The 19,659-nt window shown below is 61.1% G+C and overlaps 3 protein-coding genes across 7 annotated transcripts; 2 read left to right on the forward strand and 1 right to left on the reverse strand.

The window, feature by feature from the left end:
* The first annotated feature begins 2,744 nt into the window (after positions 1-2,744).
* Positions 2,745-8,632, forward strand: RAD9A (RAD9 checkpoint clamp component A). The gene is made up of 11 exons (XM_023240117.2): positions 2,745-2,943; positions 3,030-3,100; positions 3,506-3,634; positions 4,062-4,176; positions 4,257-4,356; positions 5,938-6,047; positions 6,165-6,274; positions 6,354-6,418; positions 6,510-6,632; positions 7,388-7,592; positions 7,678-8,632. Exons 1-11 carry the CDS (start codon positions 2,910-2,912, stop codon positions 7,771-7,773), a joined length of 1,158 nt encoding a protein of 385 aa, XP_023095885.2. The 5' UTR covers positions 2,745-2,909; the 3' UTR covers positions 7,774-8,632.
* On the reverse strand, positions 8,405-11,683 carry PPP1CA (protein phosphatase 1 catalytic subunit alpha). The gene is made up of 7 exons (XM_023240118.2): positions 11,526-11,683; positions 10,856-10,987; positions 10,473-10,703; positions 9,782-9,886; positions 9,161-9,384; positions 8,939-9,073; positions 8,405-8,864 (listed from the first exon to the last, which is right to left on the reverse strand). The coding sequence occupies exons 1-7, from the start codon at positions 11,578-11,580 to the stop codon at positions 8,754-8,756; spliced, it is 993 nt and encodes a 330-aa protein (XP_023095886.1). The 5' UTR covers positions 11,581-11,683; the 3' UTR covers positions 8,405-8,753.
* TBC1D10C (TBC1 domain family member 10C) lies at positions 9,529-18,696 on the forward strand. 5 transcript variants are annotated; one of them, XM_045039603.1, is made up of 10 exons: positions 9,529-9,636; positions 12,966-13,144; positions 13,894-13,993; positions 14,193-14,300; positions 14,389-14,495; positions 14,696-14,810; positions 15,431-15,496; positions 15,619-15,808; positions 17,560-17,714; positions 18,016-18,696. In XM_045039603.1, the coding sequence occupies exons 1-10, from the start codon at positions 9,631-9,633 to the stop codon at positions 18,361-18,363; spliced, it is 1,374 nt and encodes a 457-aa protein (XP_044895538.1). In that variant the 5' UTR covers positions 9,529-9,630; the 3' UTR covers positions 18,364-18,696. The 5 variants fall into 5 exon arrangements, with proteins under 5 accessions (XP_044895538.1, XP_006937628.1, XP_006937629.1 ...); XM_006937566.4 differs by lacking the exon at positions 9,529-9,636 and adding an exon at positions 11,838-12,684; XM_006937567.4 differs by lacking the exon at positions 9,529-9,636 and adding an exon at positions 11,838-12,666.
* Positions 18,697-19,659: the final 963 nt, after the last annotated feature.

Below are 19,659 nucleotides of genomic sequence, written 5' to 3' on the forward strand. Positions count from 1 at the left end.
TTGGAAGGAACCTCAGTGAGCATCTCACACCGCCAGCCACGTCATACAGATGAAGACACAGCCGCAGAGACAGAGAGGGGCCTTCAAGTCACACAGCGAGTCAGTGGTGAAGCACAGACTAGAGACCCAGGACCCCTGATTCCCAGCTCCAGGCTCCTTTCTGGTCTGAGCCCTTCAGAAGGGTCAGGTGATAACTGACCTCTGGCAGGGTGTGTGTGTGTGTGTGTGTGTGTGTGTGTGTGTGAAAAGACTCATTAAGAATCCTAAAGAGGGGTGCCTGACTGGCTCAGTCAGGAGAGCATGCAACACTTGATCTCGAGGTTGTGAGTTCAAGCCCCACGCTGGGCATAGAGATTACTTAAAAAAAAAAATCCTAAAGACTTTATGTGTGTGGGTGTATGTCTGAAGATTCATTAAACATCCTGAGAGTTTATGTCTCTCTCTCCCTCCCCCAGGCCTTGCACCAAAGACCTCAAGGCCACAGGGCCCTACAGCGTCAGAGGTGTCGGGGCAGAGGCACAATTGTGTGATTATTGTGCCCCCTCCTCGCCTTCCAGGAGCTTTGACATCTGCTCCTGTCCCAGTTGGGCTGCCCAGGCGACAGGTGTGGGGCCACGGTGGAGAGTGTGTGAAGGCTAAGCTGAGTTACATTGGGGTAAAAAGAGAGTGAGGGATATGGAGAGAGGAGGAAAGGGAAGGAAGAGAATAGCTAATGCTAGGTTCTTTTGTGGGTTTTACTTTTTGACAGAATGTGGGGGTGGGGTGGGGGGAAGGGCAGCTACTGTCCAGGGAAGGATGGGACTGTGGGAAGAAGCTGGAAGTTTCATCACAGCACCTTAAGTAGACGTATATGAAATAATGTTGCATTATTTCAAATTCAAGGGGGGGGGGGAGGGAGCGGCACAGAGAAGGCCTATCTGAGGTCGAGCAAGTGCGGCTGAGCCCCAGGAACAGGAGCCAGTATGTGAGAAGGGGGACATTTTAGGAAGGTCACTTTGGTGCTGTATGGAGGGTAGACTGGGGAAGACAGGCTGGAGGCAGGGGAGCACTCAGAGAGCTCCCACAGGCATCCAGGTGAGAGAGAATGGTGGCCGGAGCCAGGATGATGGCCATGGCCATGGACGTGGGTGCCACCTGTTTGGAAGGTGGAGCAGTCAGGGCTTGCTGAAGGACTGTAACGTGGGATGATGGAGACTGGATGACTCCCAGAGTACTGACTTAAATGCCTGGGTAAAGGTGGTGCCATTTGCACTGATCCCCTTGGAAGGCAAGACTAACCTCCCCCACGGGTGCCTGGGCGGCTCAGTCGGTTAAGCATCCAACTGGATCTAGGCTCAGCTCATGATCTCACATTTCTTGACCTCCAGCCTCACAAGCGGCTCTGCGCTGACAGAGCAGAGCCTGCTTGGGATTCCCTCTCTCCTTCTCTCACTCTGCCCCTCCTCTTGTCTCTCTCTCTCTCTCTCTCTCTCTCTCTCTCTCTCTCAAAATAAATAAATAAACTTAAAAAAAAAAACAAACCTCCGCCAGCGCTCTAGGGAAGACTGGTGAGAAACTGCACCTAGGGCAGGAGAGGGAGAGACAAAGGGGGATCCAGAACTGCAGGCCCGGAGCTGGAGGGCAAGGGGCAGGTAGACAAGTAGATTCTTCACTGCAGACAATACCAGAGGGACAAGGCCAAGCCCCGACCCTAAGGAACTCAGCGATGCCCAAGTCCCTTCAGAGCACTAGGAACCCTGGTGCTGTGCCGGCTAGAGCTCAGAAAGTCCCTCCAAGACTTTCCTTCCACTGTGCAGCCTTGCAACCTGGGGCCCAGGGCAAGGGGGGAAACTTCCCTGGCTGCACGCTCTTGGGAGTCTTTTTTTTTTTTTTTTTTTTTTTTAGAGAGAGAAGGTCGGGGGGGGGGGGGGGGGAGAGAGATCAGAGAATCTCAAGCAGGCTCCGCCCTGTCAGCGCAGAGCCAGAAGAAAGGCTCAATCTCACAAACCGTGAGATCATGACCCTAGCCAAAATCAAGTCAGACGCTTAACCGACGGAGACACCCAAGCGCCCCTTTGGGGGGGGGTCTTTTAAAAAATGGTCACACAAATGTGACTCTACGCTCGGAAGATGTTTCCAGCGCTCCCCACTGGTGTCCCTCATCATTTGGCAGCCCCCACCCCTCTGCTAGGCTCACGGAGCATTTCCCCCCGCCCCCCGACGAGGGGCAAAGCCCACGCACCAATGACCTTTTACTCCCGCTTGCCCCTGCTAGGTACACCCTTCTACCCCTTTCAGCCCCGATAATCTGTTTTTCAAGATCAATGACGGATCCTCCAAGCCAGACTGCACAACCACCTGCCAACCTCCCACCCTGAGATCCTGAAGCAAATTTAGTCTCTTTAGAACTGGTGGTTGCGGCTTGTGTCCGTGCGGAAGGTCCAGCTTCCACCAGGTATCCAGACGACACCCAGGAAGATCTGTACTAAGCGAGCCAGGCGGGCGAGCCCGTGCATCTCAGGGCTCCGAGCCCGGTGCTCGCTCCATGGCGGCCGCGGGTGCGCGGCCGCCGAGGCCCAGCCTAGCCGGCCGGCCCGCTGCCCAGGGGCGCGAAAACGCAGGGGCCGGCGCTCCCGGCTCCAGTCCCCGCGCGGCCCGCCTCCCGACCGAGGACTCCGTCACGTGACGGCGGAGCCTGCGAGCGTTTTTTCTCACGTGACGGAGGCGCCGGCGTGTGGGCCAATGAGAATGCGGGGCGGGGCTTCCGGGGGGCGGTGCGCGGGAAGGGAACCCCCCGGGGGCCCCGCGGCGGCGGCGGGCGAGACCCGGGGACCAGCCGCCTGCCCGGGGTTGGGTAGGGATCCGTTGCGGGCCGGCCGCCAGTCTCAGCTCGGTCGCGGGCCAGGCCCGGCCCCGGTCCTGGGCGCAGCATGAAGTGTCTGGTCACGGGCGGCAACGTGAAGGGTGAGTTGGGGGCGACCGGTGGGCGGGGGCACGTGGAACCGCGGGAGATGCCAGCCTAACCCCCGTTTCTTTTCTCCTCCCCGCAGTGCTCGGCAAGGCCGTCCATTCCCTGTCCCGTATCGGGGATGAGCTCTACCTGGAGCCCCTGGAAGACGGGGTGAGGGGGTGGGTGGGATTACAGCAGGGAGCCGGTTTCGCCTCCCATCAGGCCAGATGCCCTTGGGCAGATTTGTCTGCTGAGTTTGTCCCCCCCTCCCCCCACCCCGTTGTTGTGGCGTCAGTTTGGGCCCTGTCGTCTTCCCTGGTCCCTGAAGTGCCCGGTGGCGGGTGGGGGGTGACTAGGGGAAAAGGCAGAGTATGTAGACCCCTTGCTGCGGGAGCAGTGCCGCCAGGGACTCAGGGAAGGCTTCGGGGAGAAGGCATCCGCTGACGGGACCGAGAGGGAGGATTTCCACAGGTGCCGGCGGAGGACAGTAGGGCAAGTGTGCGACAGAAGCCAGCCAGAGGGCAGGGCCGTCTCTGCCCCCTGACCGCATCCCTTTCCCTGCTCTTCCTGGCCCAGCTCTCTCTCCGGACGGTGAACTCCTCTCGCTCTGCCTATGCCTGCTTCCTCTTTGCCCCACTCTTCTTCCAGCAGTACCAGGCAGCCACCCCTGGTCAGGAAGCCCTGCGCTGTAAGATCTTGATGAAGGTGAGGCCCTTCCCTCATCAGCGGCCCTGTGCCGCTGCCCTGGAATGTGTCTGCTCGGGGACATCCAGTAGATACTGACTGGGGAGGGAGAGGTATTGCAGGAGCGAGCCAGTGTCAAGTGCAGTGAGGGGCACAGTAAAGACCACAGAGCATAACGGGAGATACGGAGAGGGTGGTTGATTCTGCCGGGGTTTGGAGAGAGTGGTGATACTCAAGTTGGGCCCTGAAAGGTAAGTAGGTCTTTCAAGGCATCCCAGACAGGTGTAACAGCATGAACAAAGGCCCAGAAAGGCGTAAACGTTCTGCACGTTGTGGACCTCCTTTCCTGCGGAGACAGTGCTGAGCCTGGGATGGCCAGGTCCTCCACGGGATGTGGAAGCTGGTCGGTGGAGGCACAGCACTGAGCCGATGGATTTGCCCCGCTCAGTCGTTCCTGGCCGTCTTCCGCTCGCTGGCGGTGGTGGAGAAGACCGTGGAGAGATGCTGCATCTCGCTGAATGGCAGGAACAGCCGCCTGGTGGTCCAGCTGCACTGCAGATACGGTGAGCGGGCAGCCGGCTGGCCGCGGGGTCCCTGGGGTGGAGGTTAGCAAGACCCACTGAGACCCTGTCTGCCCGTCCAGGGGTGAGGAAGACTCACAACCTGTCCTTCCAGGAATGCGAGTCCCTGCAGGCCGTCTTCGACCCAGCCTTGTGCTCCCATGTGCTCCGTGCCCCCGCACGGTGAGTCCGTCGGCTGGCTACAAGCTGAGCCGTGGGTCTTTTTTTTCTTCTTTGGAGCTTCAAGAGTCAATTTAAGGAGACGCCTTCTTCATTTTCTCTTCTACATTTGCTGTCGGGGTCTGGTCTGGCTCTTAGGCAGAGGCTGGAATGGAGGAGGGCGGTGCCCCAGGGGCCTCAGTATCTTCAGGAGCCTGTGTTCTCCACCCCAAAGATCCAGCTTGGCTTTCTGGCCATTCAGACCCATTCTGACTCCTCTTTTAGAAGGCAGGTCTTTGAAGCACCTGGGTGGCTCAGAGTATCCGACTCTTGATGTTGGCTCAGGTCACGATCCCAGGGTCATGGGATCAAGCCTCGTGTTGGGCTCTGTGCTGGGTGTGGCGCCTGCTTGGGATTTTCTCCCTCTCTCTCTGTCCCTCCCTCACTTGCGCTCTCTCTGTCTCTCAAAATAAACTTTAAAAAATATTTAAAAAGAAAGAAAAAAAGCAAGCAGGCAACCAACCAAGCATGTCTTTGGTTTGCACGTAAATCCTCTCTCCGGCCTGAACAGCCTTGAACGTCCATCTTTAAGCTTTGTGGCTCAGGAGCTCAAAACCCTTCTCTGGTGGGGTCATCCTTCTGGGACTGTGTTCTTTCGAGAGCAGCCTCTTTCCCTATCCGCCTGGACTGTAGATTTGAGGAGTCCGCAGCCCAAGGAAGGAGGCTGGACAGGGAGGTCATGGTCCAGAACGGCTGCCTGAATACGCAGCCATGGGGGTGGGGCTCTGTTCTGGGAAAATCTGAACACCCAGGGGCAGTGCAGGACCTGGCAGATGGGGGCTCCAGTGGAGAACACTAGTGTGGAGAGGGGTAGCTCCCCTCCCACCCTCTGCTGGATGCTGCTTGTATTTGAGTAGCCCAAGGTCATGTTCATTTTGGTAGCCATAAGGTGTGGTATCTGAAGTTCCCTTTGAGTCCCTACAGTCTATTTTTCTGAGTTCTGTTAGGGTAGTGCGCTCAGGACTCCTCTGGGTAAAGGAAGAGGGAAGGGTATCCCCTCTAGTCTGGATTTGGGTGCTATTTTTTTCTTCTAATGAGCAATTGTTTTTCCTTTTTTCATGGACAATTTCAAATATATGTAGAAGCAGCTGCCCACTCCTGTCTCAGTTGTCTCGAGGCCAATTCCAGACGTTGTCTCGTACGTGAATACTTGTTAACGTGTGTTCTAAAAGATGAAGATTTAAGGCCTTTTTCTGAAGGCCGCGTTTATAGATGGTGCCGCTGTGGTTTCCCACCCCTCGGCGGGCAGGTACTGCCTGCCTGGTTCGGCCCATGCAACAGCCCATCCTTCCTGTTACCTCCTCTGGATTCTGCTCTGGTCTGCCCCATCCCTTGCGGTGGACTTTTCTCCAACAGCCCGAGAGCTTTGGATGGGGTAGGAACCAGGTCCTCCTCACCCTGTCCTCCCTCCCAGGGCATGCTAGGCCTGGCACATGGTAGGTGTCTGTGCGCTAATAACCCGCGCCACGGCTCTGCCTCAGCTCACCAAGAGCGAAGGCCCTGGGCAGGGCTAAGCCTTGGTGTGATGCTGTGCCCTTCTCACAGGGTCCTGGGGGAGGCTGTTCAGCCCTTCCCCCCCACATTGGCAGAAGTGACGCTGGGCATCGGCTCTGGCCGCAGGGTCATCCTGCGCAGCTACCAGGAGGAGGAGGCAGGTGAGGGAGCCAGATGCAGCCTGGGATGACTCAGGGCGGGGCGGGGGGGAGGGGGGGCAGCTGGGGTAGGAGGGGACAGGGCCCAGAGGCCTGGGTTCCTCCTGCTCCTGCCTCCAGACAAGACTGTCAAAGCCATGGTGACGGAGATGAGCATCGGGGAGGAGGACTTCCAGCAGCTGCAGGCCCAGGAAGGGGTGGCCATCACTTTCTGCCTCAAGGAATTCCGGGTGAGTGTCCCCCCAACACGCTCCCCACCCTGCCCTCCCGGCCCCGCCCAGGCTCACTGCTCTGCCTCTCCACTCCCAGGGACTCCTGACTTTCGCAGAGTCCGCAAACTTGTCTCTTAGCATTCACTTCGATGTGCCAGGCAGGTAATTCCCAGCCTCGGGTGTGGGAGGGGAGGCTCTGGGCTGCCGGGAGCTGAGAAGCCCTGACCTGGCCCAGGACCTGTCATCTGCCTAGGCCAGCCATCTTTGCCATCAAGGACTCCCTGCTGGACGGACACTTCGTCCTGGCCACGATGTCCGAGTCGGACCTGCGCTCCCCAGAGCTACACAGGCTGGCGCCTCCGCTCCAGGCTCACAGGTGAGGATGCCCACCCGCCTGCCCACTGCCATCTCTGTACCCTGGCCTGAGCCTGCCGCCCGTGTGCCACCCCCAGCACACACACTTCCTGTCAGGCCCCAGCCCCTACAGTACTCACAGCCCCTTCCAGCCTCACAGGCTCAGCCTTCCTGATCAGCTGTGCTCAGAGATCCCTCCCACCCAGGGAAGTGTCCCCAAGGTCGGGCTGGCTTCCTTCTCTGGCCGAGTCCTCCCCTCTGAGCCTCTTCCCAGGCCAGGGAGGGAACAGGCTGCTGGGAGGCAGGGAGCTGCCTGGGGCTGGGGAAAGCAGGTGGCTGGAAGGGCAGGTGGGGTGGGGAGGATGGGCCCAGTGTAGCTGAAACAGAGGAAGTTTAGTCTGGCCCCCCGCCCAGCACGTCCCTGGGCCCCAGTGCTCTCCAGCTCTGTCTCCCGGGAAGGTGGAGGCTTTGGCCCCAGGTGGTCTAGCTCAGAGGATTTGATGCTCCCCTACCCAAACTGAGCTAAACTCGCTCCCAGGATGCCTCCCTCAGGCCCTGATCTGAACTCTGATCAAATGGATTCCAGGTCCACTCCCTGCAGGAAGCCTCCACTTAACCACTACGTCTTTTCACCTCCAACTAAATGAGAAAGTAGTAAAGCCAAGGGATCCTCACTGGTCACAAGGCTTTTACAGCCCCCTCTGAGTCCTCTAAGGAGGCGCCCTGCCTCCGTACCCTCTTTTCTCTCTGTGCCTGACACCGTGTTCCTGCCTACAGCACACCCCACCTGGATGACTTTGCCAATGACGACATTGACTCTTACATGATCGCCATGGAAACCACTGCAGACATCGAGGGCTCCCGGGCAGTACCCTCTGTGTCCTTTTCGCCTGGCCGCCAGCCCCCTTCTAGCCCTGGCCCCTACTCAGAGGACAACGACACTGAGCCCAGTATAGAGCCTGGGACTCCCCCCCCCAAGAAGGTAGGGGCTGGAGATGGAGGCAGGGGTGGGAGGCAAGGAGGGAGCAGCCTCCGGAACTCACCCCGCTTCCTCTGCTCCCTTCCAGTTCCGCTCGCTGTTCTTTGGCTCCGTCCTCGCCCCTGCACACTCCCCTCCCGGCCCCAGCCCTGTGCTGGCTGAAGATAGTGAGGGTGAAGGCTGAGCTGAGAACAAGCCCGTGTCCAGAGGCCCTGGACTAGACGAAGCCACGGCCTCCCCCTTCCCCCAGAGGGCTGATCTCTGCCCTGGTGGGTGGTAAAGGCGGGCTGTGCTGGAGTGGAGCTGGTTGGTCTTGTCCCCACCTCAGACCCCTCCCGGCTGTCTGCGACTAGCCTGGGTCCTGTCTTCTCTCACCAACTCCCAACCAGTCATGTCTGTTCCCAGGCTCGGCACTGAACTGCCACCTGATGGGAGGTCCCTCACCTGTTCCTCCCCATAGGCCTTCAGGCCAGACTCCTAACTACGCAGCCAGGGTGGACACCTGCCTTCCCTAAGACAAAAGTCACAAAGGGGCTCTTGGCCCCTGCTGCTCTCCTGGCTTTGCCAATCATGACGTGTCCCTTCCTTAAACCCTGGGCACGCCCCTGGGATCCCTTTAGCCGGCAGACTATTTTTCTTGCTTTCTCTATGCTGTCTGGCCCTGGTTTGGAATTCTCAGCCCCTGTGGACCCGAGCCTGTGGCTGGGGTTGCCTTGGCTGGCGCCCCATGCCCAGCAAGCCTGTCCTCCCAAGCGGCTCTGGGCAGAAGGGCTGCCAGGCTCAGTATTTGGGACAAGGGAGACAGAGGCCGTGGCGAGAATCCAGCTTTGACCTTTATTCAAGAGACCAGATGGGTCGCCCCAGGATCTGTCTGCTGGCCCTGAGGCCAAGCGAGGCTGGAAACCCACATCTGGCCCTGCTTTGCCCTGAGCTGCAGCCTCAGCCCCAGGGTCCTGCTTGTCACCACCGCCGGTGCAGGCGGAAGGAGCCCTGGGGGACTGGACGCTGCTATCGATTCATTAAAAAAAAAAGAAAAAGAAAAATATACCAAGGCTCCGTGCTCCCCGTGACAGGTGGGCCTGGGGGGAGCCAGCACGAACCCCCCAACGGCCACATAATTTCTGTACAATCCACCATCTGGGGCAGAGTGCGGGCACGTGGAGGCTATTTCTTGGCTTTGGCGGAGTTGCGGGGTGGGGTGATGGGCCGGCCTCCAGGGTTCAGGCCGCTGAACTGCCCGTATTTCCCCTTGTTCTTGTCAGCGGGCTTGAGGATCTAAAAGAGACAAAGCTGGTCAGGCTCACGGGCTAAGCCGTGGGGTCACAGGCCCCTTCCTTCCCCATCCCCACCTGGAAGGAGCACATGAGCGTCTCATCCACACTCATCATGGCGCCTGCGTTGTCAAACTCGCCACAGTAGTTGGGAGCTGAGAAGAGTGTCACCAGCTGCCGCTTGGCAAAGAACTCATAGCCGTCTTCCACCACCTGGAGGAGGATGGGGGCAGTTAGCTCAGTAGGTGCTAGCTACCAGGCCCCGGCTCCCCACCCCCCAGCCCAGGGCGGCCAGCCCACCTGGTGTGCCCGGCAGATGAGGTCCAAGTCGTGTTTGTGTAGGAACTTGGCCACTACCTCAGCCCCAAAGGTAAAGGAGACGCCACGGTCATTCTCGCCCCAGCCCTGCACGTCCTTGTCAGGGTCAGACCACAGCAGGTCACATAGCAAGCCCTGGTCAGGCACGTCTGTTGGCCGCATGATACGCCGAATCTGCTCCATGGACTGCAGGTCCGGGGACAGGCCTGGGGCGCGTGGGGGGAAGGGGGACACAGGTCACTTTTCTCAAACCAGCCTCGAAGCCCTCCTGCTCCAGAAAGCCTTTGCCGGTCAGTCTCCCCTCACCCACCACCGCCTGGCTCTCTCCCAGAGTCCCAGGAGGCCAGGCGGGCAGAAGTCATCGCCTTCTGCCTCTTCAGGTTCCTGCCCTCAAGGACCAAAGAGCTCTCTGAACAAAGGAGACACAGTACATTCACGATGCCAAGGCCAAAATGGGGGTGAGTGCGACCTAACACCGGGGCGGGGGGCGGGGGGGGGGGGCTTTCTGGAAGATGTGACATGCAAACCAAGACCCCTGGGATGTGGCCTGGGGCTCTTGCTTCCCAGACATTCCTTCCACACGTGCCTCAGAGCCACCCTCACCTCCATGGCAGCAGAAGATTTTCTCGTCCACAATGGCAGCAATGGGCAGGCAGTTGAAGCAGTCGGTGAAGGTTTTCCACAGTTTAATGTTGTAGCGCCTCTTGCCTGCCGGGGGGAGATGCCTCGTGAGGCCCAGCTGCCCCCCCGCCCGGCACACTTTGTGGGCCGCTCAGACACAGCTGGGGGAAGAATGGAAGGCAAGAGAAGCCCCCTTCCCTGCCCCCCTTCCCCGACTCCACTGCCTACCAGCCGTCCTGGAAGAATTCTAAAGCAGCGGCGTCCACAGGAACCTGAGTTCCAATATGGAACAACCCACCCCCACCCGGTGAGCAGGGCCAGGCCAAGACTAGGTCTGGTTTATCTCAGCTTCTGGTAGACAGAACCCAGTCCAGATAGGCATCCTAAGTGCTTAATGGATGTACTGGAGGGGAGTGTCATCAGGCAGGGGCCCACATTAGAATATATACGGTCCTCAGTCAACAGCCATTCACCAGACCCCTCCTGAGTGCCAGGCCCCGTGCCAGGAGGGCAGGGTGGAGAGCCATGAACCGACGTGCACCCTTCATAGAGCTCGTACTCTGCAGGTACCTGCCAGACACTAATACCTCTACTGCCAGGCCAACGTGAGGGTCCCACCGAGGAGCGGAGTCCCTCACGGACTTGGGCAACCCCAGATACTCTGCCTACTCACACTCATCATAGAAGCCATAGATGCGGTTGATGCTGGCACACTCGTGGTTCCCACGGAGCAGGAAGAAGTTCTCTGGGTACTTGATCTTATAGGCCAGCAGCAGGCAGATGGTCTCCAAAGACTGCTTGCCCCGGTCCACGTAGTCCCCCAGGAAGAGGTAGTTGCTCTCTGGAGGGAAGCCGCCGTACTCAAATAGCCGCAAAAGGTCGTAGTACTGGCCATGGATGTCACCTGTGACCCAGAGAACCTGTTCAGCGCTAGGTGCAGGGGTTACACTTGAACCCAGGACCAGGTCTGGGCTCCAGGGAGGAGCAATCCAAGGACTTGGAGGGGAGGAAGATTCCACTTTCAGAAAGCGAAAGGGGCCTGGGCAGGGGGCTCACCGCAGATCTTGAGGGGTGCCTCCAGCTCCAGAAGAATGGGCTGGCTCAGGAAAATCTCCCGTGATTTGAGGCACAGACCACGGATCTCGTTTTCTGTTAGCTGTACATTCTTTCCAGGCCGCGAGCCCTGCACTGGGGACGGAATGGGGCATCAAGACTCTGGTCCCTCAGGCAGGAGGAAGGTGGACGACGCAAGTGGCCCTATGGGCACATCTGGGGGCTCAAGGGCCTTCTGGGCCCCTCCTTGCCCCAGGGGCAGCTGTCGCTGTTGAGCCTCCCAGGACCTCCGCCTCGGGCCTCCCAGGTCGGGACCCCTCCAGGAGGGGGGTCTGCTGTGCCCAGGGGCCTGCCATCCAACACCCCACCCTACGGCGCAGGACCCCTGGGAGGGGTGGAGCTAGGTTTCTTAGGTTTCTCCCTCGCCCCGAGAGCGCAGGTCGACCCGTGCGCCCCGGGCCCAGGAGAGGGGGCTGTCCCCTCGAGCCAGGGGGTCCCTGGAGCCCCCCCAGGCGCGCTGCGACTGGGGGGCAGCCGCAGCGGCGGGACCTCGCGGCCCGTCCCCGCCCAGTCTAAGCTGGCCCTGGGAGGGGCAGGCCCGCCCGCGCACCACTTCCGGGCCAGGCAGGGGGCCCGGGCGCGGCGGGCGCCGACCTCCCCCGCCCCGGCCAACCTTCCAGCAGGCGCCCGATGATAGAGTCCAGGTTGAGCTTCTCGCTGTCGGACATGGCGGCGCCGCCGCTCCGGCCCAGCAGCTCCGGGCCCACTCCTGCCGCCCGCCCTCCCGCTGCCTCCTTCCGGCCTGGCGCTCCTTCCGCCCGCCCCAGCCCGCCCCGGCCTGCCGCCCCGCCTCCTCGGCCTGCCGCCCCGCCCCGCGCGCGCTGCCCCCGCGCTCTAGCGCCCCCGCCGGACGCCGGGAGCAGCGGCCTCGGCGGTCCGGAGGCGGGGCATAGGTGACGGGGCGGGGCGGGGCGGGGCTTGCGCTGAGTTTGGGTGTGTGTGTCCAGGACGGAGCCCGGCCAGTGGGGTGGGGCTTGGTGGGGCGGGGTCGAGTCTGGTCCCTCCCCTGACGAATGACCGAGTCCAGTTCCGAGGGTATGGGACCGGAAATACTGTGGAAGTTGTTTTTCTCTATCAAAGGCTGACCAGTCTTTCCCACCCACCCTGGGCGGGAGTGTGGTGTGAGTACGTTAATAACTGTCTCCCCAAACACTACGGATTAAGTCCTCAAGGTGCAGAAAAAGAAACTGAGGCTCAGAGATAGCAAGGGGCTGGGCCAAAACCCCAGCTTCACATTCATGGAGGACCTTTACCTCCTGAGTCTTTGTGGCCCCCAGGCAGCTGGCCAGACTCAGACACCCACCGCGTTTTGGTCCACACTGTGGTGCGCGCTAAGTTAATATTTTTTTTATAAGTTCCGTCATTGCTTCTTGAGTGCATAATAACGCTGCATGATGTGCGTGTCCAAAGCATTACTTTGCAAAGAGCAAAACTATAATAAACCATAGTTCTCACTGGAATCCTGAACTGCTTTACGTGCCGGTAACCTCGAAACTGGAGGTGGCCTGGCCTCTGTACCTCTGCTGGGCCCTGACCCGTCACACCCATGGCGGAAACCTAAGCCTGCCGCCATCCAGCCCACGGGGGCCCACGGAGAGCCCACGGGAAGGGTGGGAGGAGCCCACAGCACTGGGGCAGACCGGAAGAGCCTCGGGGAGGAAGGGGTGACCCCCCCCACACACTCGGGAGGGTAGTGTGGGAGGGGCCCCCCAGCCGGTTGCTGTCTGCTACTGAGGAGGAAGTGAGAGGAGGAGGTGAGGTGCAGCAGGGAGGTAAGCTGGGCTGGGGGGGAGGGGGGGAGGGGGGCAGGGGCAGGGGCTGGGCCTGGGGCTGGGCCTCTATGCAGAGGTCTGGCTTTTCTGCCACTTCAGGGCCCACCCTCCCCTCCCCCAATAAAAGTGGGGACAGAAGGAGCTTGGTGAGATACCCCAAAGCCTCTTCCCTCTGAACCTCACACAGTCAGGTCCTCGGGCTGGGGACCGGCTGGATGGGAGCCCAGGCCCCAGGCTGCTCAGGAGTTGCCTCTCACCCTGGCTCTCCCCACATCTTGCAGCCTGTTGTAGCAGGGGTCTGGGGCACCATGGCCCAGGCCCTAGGGGAGGACCTGGTGCAAACTTCAGAGCTACAGGATGACTCCAGCTCTTTGGGATCTGACTCCGAGCTGAGTGGGCCCGGCCCATATCGCCAGGCTGACCGCTATGGCTTCATTGGGGGCAGCTCAGCAGAGCCAGGGTAAGTGGGGGAGAGATGGGGGGCAGCGGGGTGCTGGGGCTGAGGATGGGGGCTGAGGGATGAATTTTAGAGTGAGGCTCAACCGCGAGGGTCCTGGAGGGTCTGGGGGCTCAGCCAGCGTCACCCCTTCTCACACTCCAGGTAGAATCCTAAAGCCAGCAGGGCTGAGACAAGAGTGTCTCTGGTCTGTCTCTTTTACCCTGAACCTCCAATGCTTTGCACCTATCCTTAAGGCCAAACATCCTTCCCCTTTTAATCTCTGCCCCAATGATCCCAGAACCTAACCAAAGGACCCACACCTCTTCCCTCACCCTCTCCCGTTCCCAATACACAGACAGGAAAACAAGTGCAGATAGGAACTTGCCCGAGGTCACCGCGGAGACCAAATAGAACTACATTCAAACTCAGGACTCCTGGCTTCTAGTCCGGGGCTCTGTCCACTTAGCTTCTCTTAGGAGTTGTCTGTGTTCCTACCCTGGGGGACGGCCAACCAGCCCCTCCCCCAGCACACACCTACACACCCCCTTCAGCCTCTCCTGCTTCTGCCCACAGCAGAGCCACATCCTTTCCTGTCCCCATGACAACGATTGGCAACTCCTGGGTGACAGGTCACCCCCCTCCCGCCCCAGGGCTCCCCAGAGATCTCCAGGGCCAGGAGCTGAGTTTACCTGGGTAGCATGAAGGGTGGCAGATGTGGGCTCTAGGTGACAGCTGGCCCACACCTCGACACCTGTGTCGTGTGCCCTCAGGCCCGGTCACGCTCCTGCAGACCTTATCCGCCAGCGAGAGATGAAGTGGGTAGAGATGACCTCACACTGGGAGAAAACCATGTCTCGGCGATACAAGAAGGTGAGGGGACGATGGTCCCATTGCCTCTGCCCGTGCCCTGGCAAAATTTACCCCTCCCGGATCCCGGGACCTCCTGCCTTTTTCCCCTACCGCCCAAGGTGACCCTTGCCCCACGACAGGCTGGGGCTTGGGACCTGCCAACAGGAGCAGGAGAGGCTGGCCTCGCTGTTCTGACGGGACTCCTTGGCCTCACCCACAGGTAAAGATTCAGTGCCGGAAAGGCATCCCCTCGGCTCTGCGGGCCCGGTGCTGGCCTCTGTTGTGCGGGGCCCACGTGTGTCAAAAGAACAGCCCCGACACCTATAAGGTAATAGAGTTGGCAGGGGTCCTGCCTGCCCTTCTCAGAGCCCCTCGCCACTCCGAGCCCTCACCCCCACCTTCCTGTCCACCCACAGGAACTGGCCAAGGCCCCTGGAGACCCACATTGGATGGAGACCATCAGCAGGGACCTGCACCGCCAGTTCCCTCTGCACGAGATGTTTGTGTCACCTCAGGGTCATGGGTAGGAGGCCAGGGACCCCCAGAGACCTCCGGCCCCACGATCCCCAGGGCACTTCGGCCCAGGCCCCCACCTCAGCTTTATATCCTTCCATCTCGGGGGACCCAGTGAGGCCCAGGGGGGCTGAGGCCTGGGAAGGGGCCGCCAGTGGGTGGGGAAGGGGTGCCTGGAGGACTGACCCCTAATGGGGTCTTCTGGTACAGGCAGCAGGGGCTCCTGCAGGTACTCAAGGCCTACACGCTGCATCGGCCCGAACAGGGCTACTGTCAGGCCCAGGGCCCTGTGGCTGCTGTGCTGCTCATGCACCTGCCCCCAGAGGTGAGTGCCCTAGACCCTACATCAGGGATTCGAGACCCTGACACCCCAACCCCAGTGACCCGTGACCCCCAACCCCAGGAACTCTGGACTCAGGGACCTGGGATCCTTGACTCCCAGATCCTGTCCTAGTGACCTGGGGCCTCATGACCACCAACCTCCGTGACCTTCAAGGCCAACGATCTTGACTCCAGAAACCTGGGACCCTTGGTCCCTGACCCCTGTCCCGGTGATCTGAGAACCTGGATGTCATCACCTTGACTTCACAACTCCTGATTTTGAGCCCCGTGACCATGACTTCTGACCCTTATGACCCCCCAAGAACCCAGGACTTGAACTCTGGGACCCTCCCAACCCTTGACCAGTGCGCCCCAACTCTGTGACTCTGAAAATCAATACTGTGAGCCCTGTGACTTCCACCTTCCTAAACCCATCATCGGCCTCTACCTGGGCAGTGAGGAGTCTTTCCGTCAGAGCCTGAGTTTAGGCTGCGTTTAGGCTCCAGGCTCCAGAGCCACCCCCAGATGATGCCCAGGCCCTCCCCCGTGCTCTTTTCCCCTGCCCTGTGCTTCCCTCTACGGTCCCCTCGGTGCGGGCATTCATGGCCTGTGCCCCTCCCGCAGGAGGCCTTCTGGTGCCTGGTGCAGATTTGTGAGGTCTACCTCCCTGGCTACTACGGGCCCCACATGGTGAGAGGCTGGAGGGGGTCGGAGGGCACAGGGGAGGGGCTGGGCAGGCAGGGGCCTAGGGACTGAGAGGGGCAGCCTGGGGTTTGCGAGTCGTGCTGACGGACGGACGGACGTGGCTGCAGGAGGCTGTGCAGCTGGACGCTGAAGTGTTCGCGGCCCTGCTCCGGCGGCTGCTCCCGCGCGTGCACAAGCACCTGCAGCAGGTGGGCGTCGGGCCTCTGCTGTACCTGCCCGAGTGGTTCCTGTGCCTCTTCGCCCGCTCCCTGCCCTTCCCCACAGTGCTGCGCGTCTGGGATGCCTTCCTCAGCGAGGGTGAGTAGGCAGCTGGAGGCGGGGCATGGCCAGGGCCGCCGGGAGCCTGGGGTGCGCACGGGGACGAGCGCACCAGCCGTGCCTGGCCCCACCTGCCGCTGCCAATCCCGGCCTGGGTGGGGGTGCCAGAGTGTGTTCAGGGTGATGGCGTCGGGTTGGCGCTGGGGGCACAGCGCAGCCCCTGCCTGCACGTCACCAGTGTCATCCCCAGCTTTGCGCCTGTGGTGAGACCCCCCTTAGGGAGGGCAGGCTCTGCCTGGAGGCGGGCTGGGGGCAGAGGTGGGGAGATCGATCGCAGCAGTGGAGCTGTTCAGGGACTGGGCTCGGTAGGCACGGCCAGCGGCAGGGACGCGGCCAGTGGGAGCGTAACAGCGCTCATCCCCGGAGCCCACAGGCACTGGGTGCCAGGCACTGCTGTAGACACTGGGATCACCAGCATGAAGGACACCTACATTCTGGTGGGGGGCGGGGGAGACAGCGGTAACCATATAACAAGATATTTATAGAGGTGCCTGGCTGGCTCCGTCGTAGAGCATGCGACTCTTGATCTTGGGGACGTGAGTTCAAGCCCCACGGTGAGCATAGAGCTTAAAAAAAGAGAGAGCAGGTATTTATAGATTGTCCTAAGTACCACGAAGAAAATAAAACAAGGAACGTGACAGAGTGTTAGGGGCGCAGTGGGAGGAGAGTGCTGTTTTCAAGATGCTTTTGGCCTCTGCATTGGGGGGAGGCATAAACTGGCAGGGCCCGTGTGGAGGCCGCGAGGCCAGGAGAGACACTGTCCACAGGGTCGCGGCTACAGATGACTTGGCGGGCACGGGCGTGGAGAAAGATGAAGCCAGAGAGGTCGGGCTGAGAGTGAGTGGAGTCGGGGCCCAGCTGAGCCGGACGTTTCAGGACGTGGGGGCTCTGCCTCGGGGCCCCCATGGGCAACCCACCTGCGTCCTGTTCTGTGTGGGTTGTCTGGCAGTCGCAACTGAAAGCTGGTAGACGTCAATCGGTACATTTATCGAGCACCTGCTGTGTGCCCCATCGGCTCCAGGCCCCCTTGGAGTTCTGGCCGCAGGTGTTCAAGTTGTCATGTACGCATCACCGCCTCTCCAGCCTCGGACCTCCGAGGCCCGGCAGGGCAGGGCTGGATCAGTTGGCTGAGCCCTCTTCCGCCCTCTCCGCTGAGGACAGGACGGGCACTGTGAGGGGCTCCTTTCATCGTGATGGTGACATGACTGGTGGCTCTCATCTCTTTATGAGTCAGAGCTGTCACCGGGCCTCATTGGTCCCCGAGGCTGCTCGGAAGGGATTCTGAGGCCCCGGGAACAGCCCGAGGTCACACCGGAGTGTGCCTGAGAGCGTGCAGGCATGTGCGTGTGCCCGTGTGCACTGTGCTCTTGGCTCAGGGGTGAAGAGCTCTGGCTGGAATCTCTCCAGAGCAAGAAGGTCACTGGTCTTAACTGGCACCCACTTGGCCCTGCCTCGTAAGGACGAGTTGCTGAGGCCCAGAGAACAGGCTTGGGTGAAGCGGGGGCAGCCCCCGGCTCCTGGCGGGCTGCTTTGCTCCCACGTGTCTGCGGCTGCAGAGACTTACTCATCAGTGCCCCCGGTTACAGCCCCACCGTTGTTCATTGCTCCTGGTCTGAGTCAAGGCCGCAGAACTGCAGGAGGGTGGAAGGAGTGTGGCCAAGAGCAGGTTCAGGTGCAGGACTGAGGAGGGGCAGGGCTGGCCCTGCACTGAGTGAGCCCCTGGCCTGCAGGTGTGAAGGTGCTGTTCCGTGTGGGGCTGACGCTGGTGCGCCTGGCGTTGGGCACCACAGAACAGCGCCTGGCCTGCCCGGGCCTCCTGGAGACGCTCGGTGCCCTACGAGCCATCCCCCCCACCCAGCTGCAGGAGGAGGTCTTCATGTCTCAGGTGGGTGCCCCCTGCCTGCCTTCCACAATGGCCCAGCTCCTGCTGCTCAACTGGGGAAACTGAGTCTCACGGCAGGAAGTCAGAGTGAGACCCCGGAGCTCAGTTCCTGTCCTCTGAGCAGCAGAGAATGTGAAAACCCCAGGCTTCAAGCGGCTTTCTATGGTTCCCTTAGCGAGTCTGGCTGTCAGTCCCTCAGCCCTCAGCCGCTTCCTGGGGCTGGGTCCTGCCCGCCCTGTGGGGACCTGACGGTTTCCTGCCCTCCCCCAGTCCGGGCACACTCAGCGCCAACCGCCCCTCACAGGTGCACAGCGTGGCCCTGTCTGAGCGTGACCTTCAGCGGGAGATCAGGGCCCAGCTGGCCCAGCTGCCTCAGTCAACGTCCGGGCCACCCCCAAGGCCGCAGGCCCGCCTGCCTGGGGCCCAGGCCATCTTCGAGGCCCAGCAGCTGGCAGGAGCGCGGGGAGGCGCCAGACCCGAGGTGCCCCGAATAGTGGTGCAGCCCCCGGAGGAGCCCAGGCCACCGCGGCGCAAGCCCCAGACCCGAGGCAAGACTTTCCACGGGCTCCTGACTCGGTCCCGGGGCCCTCCTGTCGAGGGCCCCTCCAGGTCTCATCGAAGCTCCACCTCCTTCCTGGATACCCGATTCTGAAGGTCTCACTTCTGAGGTACCATGGACTCGGCGTCCCCTGACCCCAAGGGCCCGGTTGCCCGATGCCTGCCCCACAAATGGCTCCGCACTTTACCGCCGGGATTTGGCAGATCAGCTCCCTTCCCGCAGACCGTGTCGGACACAAGGGTGAAGGAAGGTCACACGGTGTGGTTTCAGGGGCCCAGACCTGCCATTCTCCCGCGGAGCCGTCCCGGTGCTGGGCCCTTGGAAGAATGGAAGCTGAAGGACTGTGGGGTTAAGGGCAGCTGGCTGGGCGAGGGGCCCCCGCGGGGCTCCTGGGGAGGCCTAGAATAAAGTCTGGGCAGAAACCTGGCTGGAGTTGGACTGAGTGCTCTCCACCCCCAACTGGAGACCAGCTGCCCCTCCGCTCCCACCCTCAACCCCTCACAGCCCGGCCTCTCCTAGTCCAGCCCCGGTTTGGTTGGAACAGGATCCACTGCGGCTGCCCATTGGCTGATGAAAGGTGGTTGCCAGCAACAGGAGCCAATGGTAAGCCGCCTTGCCGGGCCTCTGGTGGGGGGCGGGGCAGGTAAGGCTCTGGCACCTGTGGAAGGAGGGTTCTCCCAGTGGATGCTGGGCCCAGGAGGGGGCTCTGTCCCCTATTCCTCCCCTCCCCCCCACCAGGCTGGTTCAGGACCCCCAAGGATGGGGGTACTCTAACCCAAGCCCACCCCCCACCCATGGTCCCGGTCTGGTCCTCGGAGACAGCTGGGCAAGAACAAAAGCCTACTGTGCCAGGACAAAGGGCCCTTGCCCCCTTCCAAAGCCTTGACTGCACCCCCTCGGGACTGCCGCCATGGAAACTCCCTCCCACATTCGATAATTGCCCCTGTGGGTGCCTGGGGTGCCTGGGACACGAGCCATCGCCAGGACAACAGGGCCGGTTCCGATGCAGGCTGTGTCCCTACAGTGCCCGTTCCCGGGTGCCCTGCCTCCCTGGAGGCCCGCCCCTGCAGGGTGGAGGGTGGAGAGTGGAGGGTGGAGGGTGGCAGGGCATGGTGGGACTCTGGAGTACTGGGACAAAGCATCTGGACACTTACTTAGATGGTGGAATATTCAATCTGTTCCTCCCAATGGCTGTGCTGGAACACCAGCCTGGCCACTGGTCAGACCCCTGATTTGGAATGTTCTGGTGACAGGGCCACCGGCTGTAGGCACGCACCTGCTCTTACATATGTTCATATAGCGCTTCTTATGTGCCTGGCCTGGCTCTGGGGCCAACCATCCTGCACCCAAGGAGCCTATGGCCTGGAAGAGAGAACACAGAGGTCCGGA

This window comes from Felis catus, chromosome D1 (assembly GCF_018350175.1).
Source record: "Felis catus isolate Fca126 chromosome D1, F.catus_Fca126_mat1.0, whole genome shotgun sequence".
Classification (NCBI taxonomy): Eukaryota; Metazoa; Chordata; class Mammalia; order Carnivora; family Felidae; genus Felis; species Felis catus.